The sequence below is a fragment of the Coffea eugenioides genome, chromosome 9 (assembly GCF_003713205.1).
Source record: "Coffea eugenioides isolate CCC68of chromosome 9, Ceug_1.0, whole genome shotgun sequence".
Lineage (NCBI taxonomy): Eukaryota > Viridiplantae > Streptophyta > Magnoliopsida > Gentianales > Rubiaceae > Coffea > Coffea eugenioides.
The window spans coordinates 9,927,434-9,940,426 of NC_040043.1; the positions used below are offsets into that span (position 1 = coordinate 9,927,434).

The following is a 12,993-nucleotide window of genomic DNA, read 5'->3' on the forward strand; positions in this document are numbered from 1 at the left end:
GTCCACACTATCAACAGTAGAACTTTCAGGAACATAAGGAATGTGCAAGGGAGGGGTCTGTCCGTAAACAACCTCATAGGGAGTGCTCCTGATAGCTAAGTGAAAGTTGGTGTTGTACCAAAATTCTGCCAAAGGTAACCAGAAACACCATTGCTTCGGATGATCGCTACACATGCACCTCAGATAACCTTCCAGACATCTGTTAACAACCTCAGTTTGGCCATCCGACTGAGGGTGGTAGGCAGTGGATAGGCACAACTGCACCTTCAACAGTCCAAACAACTCCTTCCAGAAATGACTAATGAAGATTCTATCCCTATCACTGACTATGGTGGTAGGAAGACTATGGAGTCGATAGATATTATCCAGGAATGCCTAAGCAACTGATAGTGCAGTGTAGGGGTGTTTGAGAGGAATGAAATGAGCATACTTACTGAGTCTGTCCACCACCACTAAAATGGTGTCCTTACCATTAGACTTAGGTAAACTGTTCACAAAGTCCATAGATATCGCAGACCATACCTTGTCTGGAATAGGCAATGGCTGCAACAGTCCAGGATAAGCTACATTTTCAGATTTATGCCTCTGACAAACATCACATGCAGCCACAAATTGTTCCACGTCCTTCTGCATGTTCCTCTAATACACCACCTCCTTGAGTTTCTTGTAAGTCACCTGCACCCCCGAGTGTCCCCCAATGCGGGTATCATGCCACAGTCTGATGATTTTTTGCCTTAATTCAGCATCACTGCCTACGACCAGTTTCCCTTTCCTCCTTAACTGCTGGTCTTGATAGGTGTAGTATAAGTGCTGAGGGCCATTGGTAGGATCTTGTAAGTGTTGTATAAGAAGCTGTAGTTGAGGGTCTTGTACACAGCTGTTCTGGATCTCAGTAATCAGTGCTGATCTGATAACTGAGATGGGAGCTAGTATTGCTAAATTGGGGGTAGGTTGCCTGGACAACGCGTCAGCCACTACATTATCTATTCCTTTCCTGTACTGAAGCTCATAATCATACCCCATAAGTTTAGCCACCCATTTCTGCTGCATAGGTGTAGATACCCTCTGTTCCAACATATATTTGAGACTCTGATGGTCAGTCTTAATGATGAAATGTCTACCTAACAGATAAGGCCGCCACTTTTGTATTGCACTTACAATGGCTAACATCTCCTTTTCATATACAGAGAAGCCTTTGTGTTTGGTAGCCAGACCGTGGCTGAAATAAGCCAAGGGTCTTCCCTTCTGGCTCAGAACAGCCCCAATGCCATCACCTGAAGCATCCGTCTCCACTACAAAAATCTGGGAAAAATCTGGTAAAGCTAACACAGGAGGTGTACTCATGGCTAACTTCAGTTTGGAAAATGCTTCTGTGGCCCTGGCGGTCCATATGAAGTTGTTCTTTTTTAGTAGTTCTGTCAAGGGTCTGGCCAACTTCCCAAAATCCCTTATAAACCTCTTATAGTATCCTGCTAATTCCATAAATCCCCTCAGCTCCTTTAGGCGTGAAGGTATGGGCCATTGTTGAATGGCTTGCACCTTTTGAGGGTCTGCCTGCACTCCCTCTCCTGAGATCACATGCCCCAAGTAAGCCACTTGTTTTTGAGCAAAAGAGCACTTGCTCTCTTTCACCTTCAAGCTGTGCTGCCTCAACATTCCCAAGGTGATTTGTAGATGCTTGATGTGATCAGACCAGGTCGAACTGAAGACAAGAATGTCATCAAAGAAAACCAGGATAAACTTCCTCAAATACGGTCTAAACACAGTGTTCATCAGACTCTGGAAAGTGGAAGGCGCGTTGGTCAGTCCAAATGGCATTACCACAAATTCATAGTGCCCTTCATGGGTTCTGAAGGCGGTTTTGGCAATGTCATCAGGACACATCCTTATCTGGTGGTAGCCAGATCTAAGATCCAGTTTAGTGAAGAAATGTGACCCAAACAACTCATCAATCAACTTTTCTACCACAAGTATAGGAAACTTGTCCTTTACAGTGGCTAAATTTAGCTCCGTATAATCAATGCACATCTTCCATGTTCCATCTTTCTTCTTTACTAATACAATTGGAGAGGAAAAAAGACTTGTACTATGTCGATAACTCCAGATTGTAACATCTCCTGAATCAGCCTTTCAATCTCATTTTTCTGGAAAACTGAATATCTGTAAGGTCTTACATTTACAGGCATCGTACCTTCTCTGAGCACAATGTGGTGATCGTGGTCCCTGTGTGGGGGCAGTTCAGAAGGCTCACTAAAAACATCCTCAAACTCCCTTAAAAGTTCACTTAATTCCCTTGCTTCACAGCCAGGGGTGGGACTGGCTGTCTGAACTATCCCCTCCACCTGACAAAGACTGCCTACATGCTCTCCTGCTGCTACCTGCACAGGCATAATGAAACATAGCTGAGCAGAAGCAATCTGCTCTGGCTTATGTAATATTTTCTGCATGGCTCTTCTCTTCACCAATTGAATGGCCTGCTGGCCCCTGCCCCTTAACACTGCTTTGCTCTTCCCCTTTAGGAATTCCATCGTCAACTCTCCAAAGTTTCATTTAATGTCCCCCAACATTGAGAGCCATTGGACACCTAATACCAACTCACATCCTCCTACAGGTGGTACCATAGCATCAGCCTTGAAAATTTGATTATGCATTTTTCAAGTAAAACCAGCACACAATGTATTGGTTGTAATCTTGTTGCCATCTGCCACTTCTACCACCAGAGGGGGTACTCCCTGTACTCTCAACCCCAATTTGTTGACTAAATCTGGGTGGATAAAGTTGTGAGAACTCCCACAGTCTATAAAGATGTTAACCGGTGTTTTTCCCACGTAACCAGTCACCCTCATTGTTCTGAACTTAGGGACAGCAGTCAAGGTCATAGCATTTAAGGAAATGTGAGCTAAGTTACCTTGTGCGACCTCCTCCTCTTCCTCAGCTGCTACTTCCAACTCCTCATCCTCATCCTCTGTACATACTTCCAGTCGAAACAGTTGCCTGATCCTGCACCTATGGCCAACTCCAAACTTCTCATCACACCAGAAACAGAGGCCTTTTGCTCTTTTTTCATCCATTTCAGTGGATGACAGTCTTCTGAATGGTTTCCTGGTGTATCCTTCAGCAGTTTTTCCACCTTGGTCCTGGCTGGGGATAGGTAGTAGTGCCTTACCGTCTCTCCTCCAATTTCGTTCAGGATTGCCTTCCTTCTTCCACTGCATTTCAGAGTTCTTTTCTCCTCTCCACCACTCTTCCATGCTAGCGGGGAAGCCTGATCTGGTCACTCCCTTCTTCTGTTGAGTTGAAATCTTGGCCTCCTCCAATTTAGCCAGTGTTCTGGCATGCTGCAACGTTCTCGGCATGAACATTCTTACTGCCAACTGTATCTCTGTCTTCAGGCCACTGAGGAAACAGCTTGTGGCATAGTCTTCGGGAAGATCTACTCTGTTCAATAGCCCCTCGAACTGCTCCTGGTACTCAAGCATGGATCCTTCCTGTTTTAAAGCTTTCAATTCTCCCATCGGATCATCATACAAACAACCTCCAAACCTTGACGCCATTTCTTTGATGTATTCTTCCCAAGCCGGCAGTTCTCTGGTGAGGCGAGATCTCATAAAGATCTGGTGCCATTGGAGAGCCTTCCCCTTCAAGTTCATCGCAATCATTTTCACCTTCATCTGACTAGGTGTCTCGTCCATCTCAAAGAGCTGTTCAATTTTGAACAACCATCCCAGGAAGTCTTCTCCATGGAATCTGAGGAATTCCAAGCGAGAGAAGCACGTAGGAGCTTGATAATTCCTTCCCTGAGAGGCTTCCTTGTCGGTAGAAGAACTCCTTGCAGATTGCTCTCTCTGAGAATGTAGTTCCAATACCAAATTTCTGAGAGCCGCCATCTCTTGCTCAAACTGTTCCTTCAGTTCCCTCATCATGGCCTTCACGCTCTCCTCTAGCCTCCTGTTGTCCTGAGATCTAGTACCCTCCGCCATAGTTGATTGAGCTGGTCTAACCCAGCTCTGATACCACTGATGCGAAGAGCAGTGGAGATCTCAATGTAACGTCTCAATCAGGAGTTGCAATTTGTGGAGAAGACAACTCGAGAGAGAGAATCAAATGTATTATTGAATGAGGAATGAAGAAATGGAAAAGTTACAGATTCAGAATGATCTCTAAAGCTACTTGCGCCTTTTCCTTGCTGCTTATTTATACACTACTTGCACCGCCTTTCTATTTCTGTAACTAACCTCCCCTCCGCCGCCTTTCCATTCCAGTCCTGCGTAACAACTTCAGGCACACGTAATAGACTGCAGCTGGCCTAACTAACATGCCAGCTAGCTAACTAACTCTGACGTGGCGTTGCTAACTCCTCCCATTCGCTAGTCAATACTACTAACCAGTCCCTTAGAATTATTCTGGTCACACAAGAATTAATCCAGATACAAGAATGAATTCATATGCAACACATTGTACTGTGAATAATATAACAACCGATAAAGGACTCGATTTCTTACTTTCTATTGTTTGCAATAGCTTTAATTCTATCGGTAAATTCAATGTTAATGATGGCGGCATATTCCGTTGTTTGGATCGATGAATTTGGATTTAAGAGAGGAATTGAAATGGATGAATTTAGGGGCCCTTGGTTCGAGGGTTTTGGTACAGGGAATGACGATAATTCCGATACTTAGTACTTGGTAGATTGTAATAGGAATTGGAATATTGGAATCGTGTCCAAAATTTTGGAAATTTGAGATTTCTGACTAAATTTGGAGGAACCATTCAAAACTCTCAACTTATTTCTGACAGTGAACAAATAAAAGAAAATATATAATTTGTAAAAATACTTTATGAAGGGCTTTAACTGGATTGCATTGGATGGTGTTTCTAGTAGGAATCAGGATCAATGGACGACGGAATTTGCCATTTTCTTTTGAAACGTTTGAAAGTTCCAATTGCAATTCTTTGAGAAAAGGAAAAATAAAAGATAAACAGCCAGATCTTTTATTGATTAGTCATGAGTTTTTGTTTGTAATTTATGGACAAAGAAGAAAAAAAGATTTGGATTTTTTGTGGTTGTGTAGTGGTCCAATGGTGGTCATGATTATTAGTCCAGCAAATACAACAATAATTTTAAAAAATAAAAATTAATTTTGATACCTTTCCAATTATATTTATATAAAGTACCAGCCTTTTGAACGATACCAAAAATTCAAACCTATATTGATATTTTATATATTATTCCATTTCCAATTTCAATCTTAGGGTGGAAATGATGTTTAAGTTATTTGATTATTTTAATCAATTTGAAATTTTGTTCATAGTTAACGTCTTTTAACGAGTTTAAATACAAAACACTGGTTAATCACATGTTGACTAATTAGCAAACCAAATTCAAACAACTGTTATCAAGTCGAGTTTGATCAGAGTACGTGTTATTTATTCATCTTACCAATTCTAGAGCACGAAATGCATATCAGTTTGAGGATAGAAAACTGAATAAGTGAAAAACTCGAGGATTAAAACAACTTTTACAATTTTGCTTCCTTCTTCCCATCAGACTATCAACGCCACCTAATTGATCTTTCTCAAACACGAAAGCCATATCAGTTTGAATTCCTCAAATGACACCCAGAAACTAGTCACTGTCTTCATTCATAGTCAGCTTTGCTGGCAACCACCAAATCTGGGATGGCGGTTCCGGCCCGGCGATAGGAGACATTGGTACCGGCGGCAGGGAAAGGCAATACAGCCGGCCAGTTTTCAATATCTATAGAAATGTGATTAGATAATGGGAGAAATAGGGAGGTTTGATGGAAGGGATTTGAAATGACATGTAGCTAGAGTGAATTTGAAATTCATCGATTTCAACACTTGAAATTTCTCCTGTGGCTTGAAAGATTTCAAATTCTCAACCAAATCTCTTCACCTGTTAGGATAAATTGTGAGAGATTTGGATTTGAAAATTCAGCAATGGCAGCAGGTGTTCCAGTACTGAACCTAAACCCAATTTGTGACAAAATCTCAGCCACAAATTGCTATCAAATCCCATCTTGGGTTTCTCTAAAACCCAGTATTGCCCCACTCCAACATCAATATAGCCCCGCCCAAATTCAACTGGCTAATGCAGGAAAGCTCGAAAACATTCACTTGATTTCGCTCTCAAAACAGGGTAAGCTCAATGAAGCCCACCAGTTCCTCAATGAAATGGACTCTGCTGGTGTTTCAGTCGCACCCAAAACCTACCAACATTTGCTTCAAACGTGTGCAAAGTTAAAAGCTTTGCGCGATGGGAAACTTTTTCATAACAGGATATGGAGCAATTTCGATAATCCACCGGCGTTTCTTCAGAGTTCTGTTATGGGAATGTATTTCGAGTGCGGGAGCATTTGGGATGCTCAGAAATTGTTTGACGAATTGCCAGAAAAAAGTCCAGGAAGCTGGGAGACCGTCATATCTGCTTATGCTGATAAGGGTTGGATAGGGAAAGCACTAGAAATGTTTTGGAGAATGATGGGCGCAGGAATCAATGCTGGACCTTCAATTTACAAATGCTTTTTCAGAGCTTTGTCAGATTTAGAGCTTGGGAAGCAGATACACTGTCTTGTGGTAAAGTCAGGCTTTGATAAAAATGTGTCCATGAACACTGCTTTCTGCAATATGTACGTAAAATGTGGGTGTTTAGAGAGTGCACAATGGGCTTTCGATAAGATGGTTGAAAAGAATGTGGTGACGTGGACTGGATTGATGGTGGGATTTACTCAGGCTGAGAGGCAACATGATGCCCTGAGACTTTTTGATATGATGCTGAGGGAAGGCGTTGAGTTGGATGAGTTTGTGTTCTCAATCATCTCAAGGCGTGTGCTGGATTGGTGGATGTTGGCACGGGGCAGCAAGTCCATGGTTTGGTTGTGAAACTTGGGTTGGAAAGTGAGGTTTCAATGGGTACCCCTCTTGTGGATTTTTATGTCAAGTGTGCAAATTTGGATTGTGCCGTTCAAGCATTCGAGAAGATATCTGAACCAAATGATGTTGCATGGAGTGCCATGATTACTGGCTATTCCCAAGGAGGTGAATTCGGAAAGTGCTTTTGAGTTTTTTGGTCTTTGAGGAGTCAAGCTGGTGCTTTGAACGAATACACATACACTAGCATCTTTCAGGCATGCGCTGCTCTTGCAGACTTGAATCTTGGAACTCAAGCTCATGGAGATGCAATTAAACGGGGTCTGATTTCCTATCTTCATGGTGAAAGCATAATTATTTCCATGTATGCAAAATGTGGTCAACTGGATTGTGCATTTAGGGTATTTGAATCAATCAGTGATCCCGATACTGTGGCCTGAACTTCTATGATTGCTGCCTGTGCTTATCATGGCAATGCTCCCGAAGCTCTAAATCTTTTTGGGAGGATGCCGGCTTCTGCCGTGAGGCCTAATTCAGTTACCTTTGTAGCAATTCTTACAGCGTGTAGCCATTGTGGATTGGTCGAAGAAGCCAAGTGGTACATGGAGTCAATGAGCAGTGAGTATGGCATCGACCCGGCGGTTGACCATTATGATTGTATGATTGATGTACTTGCTCGAGCAGGGCAACTGAGTGAGGCACTCGCCTTGATAGAAGCAATGCCATTTGAACCTGATGCTATGAGTTGGAAAAGTTTATTGGGTGGATGCTCAATCTACCGGAATTTTGAGCTTGGAAAAGTAGCAGCTGACAAACTGCTTCAGCTGGACCCCCACGACACTGCTGCATACATACTCATGTTTAATTTACATGCTTCACGTGGGGAATGGGATGAAGCTGCATTTGTAAGACGGATGATGGCTGAGAGGGATCTGAAAAAGGAGGTCAGCTGCAGCTGGGTTACAATTAGGGGGCAAAGTGCATCGTTTTATTGTGGGTGATAAGCACCACCCTCAAACTGAAGAGATATACCAAAAGTTACGAGAATTAAAATTTTCTTGTGGTAGCTATGAAGATTCTGTCTTTACTACTGAAGAAGCTGCATCCAACAATTTGGTGGAACAAAAGGAGCAGCTTCTTGATCACAGCGAGAGACTTGCAATCGCTTTTGGGCTAATTTCAACTCCGAATAATGCTTCTATTTTGGTGTTCAAAAATATTCGTGCTTGCAGAGACTGTCACGATTTTGCTAAATCTGTATCATTAGTTACGGGGCGTGAAATTATTGTTAGAGATGCCAGCAGATTTCATCACTTCAGGTGTGGGGAATGTTCTTGTCGAGATTATTGGTGAACTTTAGGATTGCTGAAGTTTCACCCTTCAGCACCAGCAGGCTTGCACATAATTTCCTCCCCTGTAAATTGTCACTCCCCGCTTTTAGTCCAAACCCTGCACTCTACCCCACCTCTCTCCCCTAGAATATACAGATATACAAGTTACACATCATCTGGAATTCTAAAACCATCACATCAGTTAGGTACAGAGTACTCTTTGTGCAAGTTTAACCTGCTAGTGTTAATGTACAAAAATGTATTGGAAATGATTGATGCGGCAGTAATGGACGGATTCTCTCCGTCACGGTTAGAATTAGACCGATCTGCCAATTCCCCTTCTCTCTCCCTCTTTAAAATTTTAACCTTCCCTTGACTTAACTTTGTGAAATCTCTTCTTGTTTTAACTCTGTGTGGTCCAGATGAAATGCCATTTTTTTTTGTTCAAACTTCTGAGCAAAAGGGTTTTTTCGCTATAGTTCGGTGTATTGGCCTATTGGGAGTGAGAGTAAATTCCCAGAACTGAACTTTGATAGAGTTTAGGACAGGCAAGAATCCTCTTTTGGTGTTTTCCTGGGGTTCATCTCTTTGAATGTAATGGTTTTTTGCGGTAATTGTGTTGTGATTTGAGAAATTGTGGATGACGATAATAAGGGAATGTAACAAGGAAACAAGCAACCGAAAGAATGAGAGATGAAAATCCCTAATTAAAGGTTATTACTTTTGTTTTCCTTTTATTACTTAATTGTGGTTAATTCCTGACAAACGATTTTATGTTGTCGACATTAATTTTGTCTTTTATCATGCTCTCAGGTCAAGAAAAAGGGTTATATGCAGAAAACCTCTGTGAACTATTGCATCAATTGCACTTTGCATGCCAAAGTATTTTAATAGGTACTTTACACTCGTGATCAACTAAAACTTGAAGGAAAAATTAACTCCATTCAAGTAATTGATTAAGTAACCAATTAATCATTCACTAAAAGTTCAAATGACAAAATTACCCTTTTAGTGAGAAAAAGTTTTCACTTTAGATAGACTAATTTTCGCTTCATTACAAATTGGGATAATTGCAGAAACCTCTCCTGAGATTTTTGACACTAGCACTCACCTCCCCTATAATTTTTGAAATAGCACTGGCCTCCCTTAAAAAAAATTGGGGCCTATTGTTGAGGTAAGAGTGTGTGAATTTACTTGGCTACCCCAATTATTTTCATGTTACCAAATAAAAGGTTTAATTATTTTCATCAAAACCAACAAATCCTTTGTTAAACTAATTAAACTATTAGCATGTTAAACTAATTAACTAACTAAAGTACCTGAGAGTCTATCCTTGTCTGATTAGACTTGGAGGATATTTAACCATCATTTGTAAAGCCAACCACAAGGTGCCAACTGAGGAGGAAGAGGGCGCCATGAATTGGCGCCAATTTGTGCTTTGACAGCTCTTGAAGTGACAAGCTATCTACTTGCTCCATAAGAGACTGCTGTGACTGATAAAATTGTGATCATTGAGGGAAGGAAACATAATTGAAGAAGCCGGAGCTTTTGCTTAGTTCATGAGAGGTTTTATATCCGTGAGAGAGAAAGCACAATAGGTAGTAGAAAGGAACCAAAATCTAAGCATCTACTCTAGTTAATTTACAAGAACCACAGCTGTACAAGTAAATTATTTCTAATGTTGTCACTTGAAGGCACAGAATTTGCATGTTAGCTATTGTATGATAATAAGGCAAAACCTGACTGCAGTGAACGCATGTTAGCTCTTGTATCATGATTTGAATATGTTAGTAATGATCAATGACATATGAATGTGATGTTATTCTAGTTGTTTAAGACTTGCTGCTCTACTATTCCAGTTGTTTAATACTTGTTGCTATGCTATTCCATTTGTTTAAGACATGTTGATCAGTGGATGATGTATCATTATGTATTTTTGATCTTCACAGCTCTTGTATAAACATGGTGTATTGGTCATTGTCTGAGTTCATGACTGATCTATGATACAAATATAGAACATTTTAGTACAATTGTAAGGTGTTGTGATTTCCTCTTTGCTCAATAACTGTCACTTTTGGAACTTAGGATGGCTCTTCTTCTTGCTTATGACATATATGTCCACTATGATGGGAAACAAGTGGGAATTCCAAATGTCGTTCCAATTGGTTACTGTTACATTAAATTGCTGTTTGATGTTGCCGAGAAGGTATTCAGTCAAGTCCCTGGGCATCTCAATAAGTTAATGCACATGAGGTGCCTAATTCCTAAGACAGGTCGCATGTTTGATATTACAGATGATGATAGTGTTAGTGAAATGTTCAAAATGCATAAGCATAAAATGGTGATTAATGTGCATGTGTTGGATATGGATGTTATTCCCAATGATCAAACTAATCTTGACGTTGACAATGGTTATAACACCTATCTGAACTTCGGAAAAAAAAAAGGAAAGGACAATGTATATGTTGTTGAGATTGATGATGCTGAGGGTGAATATAATGACTTCAGCTCTGATTCAAGCTGGCTGCACAACATGGTTAGTGACAATAAGGATGACATAGATATTGATAGTATGTCTTTGGTAGGTAGTAAGAATACTGACATGTCATTTTCTGATTTTGATGACAATGAGAAGGGTGATGTTGTTCCTGATTCTAAAAGTGAGAAAGAATGTGACCCCATTCAGCAAGCTTTGAAATAAAAAATATGGACGTACAACCCAAAAGGAGACATAGAGCTTAAGAAAGGTCAGTTGTTCACTAATGTTGATGCATTTGGAGCAGCTTTAAAGGACTACATAATTCAGAAAGGATTTTCTATTGTGATAGTAAAGAATGAAAAGAGTAGAGTAACTGCTATTTGTGGTGTTGAAGGATGCAAATGGAGAATTCATGCATCTCTAGTAGCAGATTCCATCACCTTTATAATTAAGTCATGCCAAGGTGAACATACACGTGTGACGGATAGGAAGAACATAGAAGCTACAGTTGATTGGATTGCAAAGAAACTAGTACTAATCATGATAATTCACCCTAACATGTCCACCAAAGGAGTAGAAGCAAAGATGATTAAATATGGTGTGCATCCAAGCAAATGGCAGATTGATAGGGCACTTTCAAAAGCAAGAAATGAGATTGAAGGCAATCATAGTGAATCCTATACCAAATTGCCAAAGTATGCAAACTTCTCAAGAAATACAACCCACACAGCATCTGCAAAATACATTATGATAGGCCTACTCTCCTTGTTGAACCTAAATTTATGAGAATATTTATTAGTTTCAAAACTCAAAGAAGTGGATTTCTTGAAGGTTGTAGACCTTTTGTTGGTTTTGATGGATGTTTTTTGAAAGGTCCCTTTGGTGGTGTACTTCTCACTGCAGATACTTTAGATGCTAATAATAACATTTTTCCTATTGCTTTTGCTGTGACTGAATGTGAAAATAAAGAAACCTGGAGTTGATTTTTCCATTACTTTGAGGAGTACTTTGGGCCATTTGGAGAGAATGGTCCTTTAACCTTCGTGAGTAACAGGCAAAAGGTACATTAATTCTGTAATAGTTTTGTTCAGTTTTGATTCTATTAGTCATCAGTGTAACAATATAATTTTTTTGGTTTTCATTTCAGGGCTTGAATCTTGCTTATGAAGAGATAGTGCCTGTTGCTAGTGGAAGGCATTGATGTAGGCATATCTACAGCAATTTTAAAGCTCAATTTTCTGGTATTTTGCTCAGTAACCTATTCTGGAGAGTAGCAAGAAGCTTTGACATTGCAGGGTATAATGAAGCCATGGCCAGCATAAAGGAGCTAAACATAGAAGTTTCGAGATATTGGGAGAAAATTCCCAAAACAGCTTGGTGTAGATATACCTTTAATACTGGAATTAAATGTGATCATGTCATAAATAACTGCACCAAGTCCTTTTATGCATGGATAGGTGAGCTAAGAGGGAAACCTATTTTGACACTAGTTGAGGGGCTCAAGAAGAAGTTCATAAAGAAAATGCACAAGAGATATCAAAAAGGGTGCACACTAACCACTGTTGTCACCCCAAAGATGGTGGATAAACTACAAAAAATAGGACAAGCATCAAGACAAGGTCAACTCCGTATGCCAAGCGATGACATATTTGAAGTGGGGGATATGAACAGGTCTTACATAGTCAATTTACTAGCTAAAAGTTGTGATTGTGGAGCTTTTCAAATTTCAGGGCTTTCTTGTAAACATGCTGCATTGGGATTATTTACAAGAGACAAAAGCTGGAGTCCTACTGTGACCATTGGTTCTCAAGAGATATGTACTTAAAGACATATGCAAGTATAATTCATCCAATTCTTGATGAGAAGATGTGGCCACCTATGCCACATGTTACCCCTTCAATAGTCTCGCCTCCTCCTTTGAGAAGAGCTCCAGGTAGACCAAAGGTGAACTGGAGAAGGGAACATAATGAAGGACAATCTGCAACACAACCAAAAAGGTCAAGTAGATTCAAGTGTGAAAACTGTGGCTCTTTTGGTCACAACAAGAGGTCATGCCAAAGAGCACCTGTCCAGAAAAAGAAAGGTAGTAACTCCTAGCCAACATGTCTTATATATGCTCAACTTGCTACTGAAAATAATACTGAAAACAAATAAAATGCACTAATGTTAGCTTATTCCCTAATAGTTGAGCTATAGAAGAGGCAAAGTAGGAAGAATGATTGCAAACATAGGCCTGTTAGGAGCCACTCTTTGGGTAAAAATTTCTTTTGATTTACTATCAAGACTATAACA

General features: G+C 40.3%; 1 protein-coding gene across 1 annotated transcript; it reads left to right on the top strand.

Annotated features, from left to right (window-relative positions):
• The first annotated feature begins 5,961 nt into the window (after nt 1-5,961).
• LOC113782174 (pentatricopeptide repeat-containing protein At5g13270, chloroplastic-like) lies at nt 5,962-6,903 on the top strand. Its single transcript, XM_027328082.1, has one exon. It carries the CDS (start codon nt 5,962-5,964, stop codon nt 6,901-6,903), a length of 942 nt encoding a protein of 313 aa, XP_027183883.1.
• Nucleotides 6,904-12,993: the final 6,090 nt, after the last annotated feature.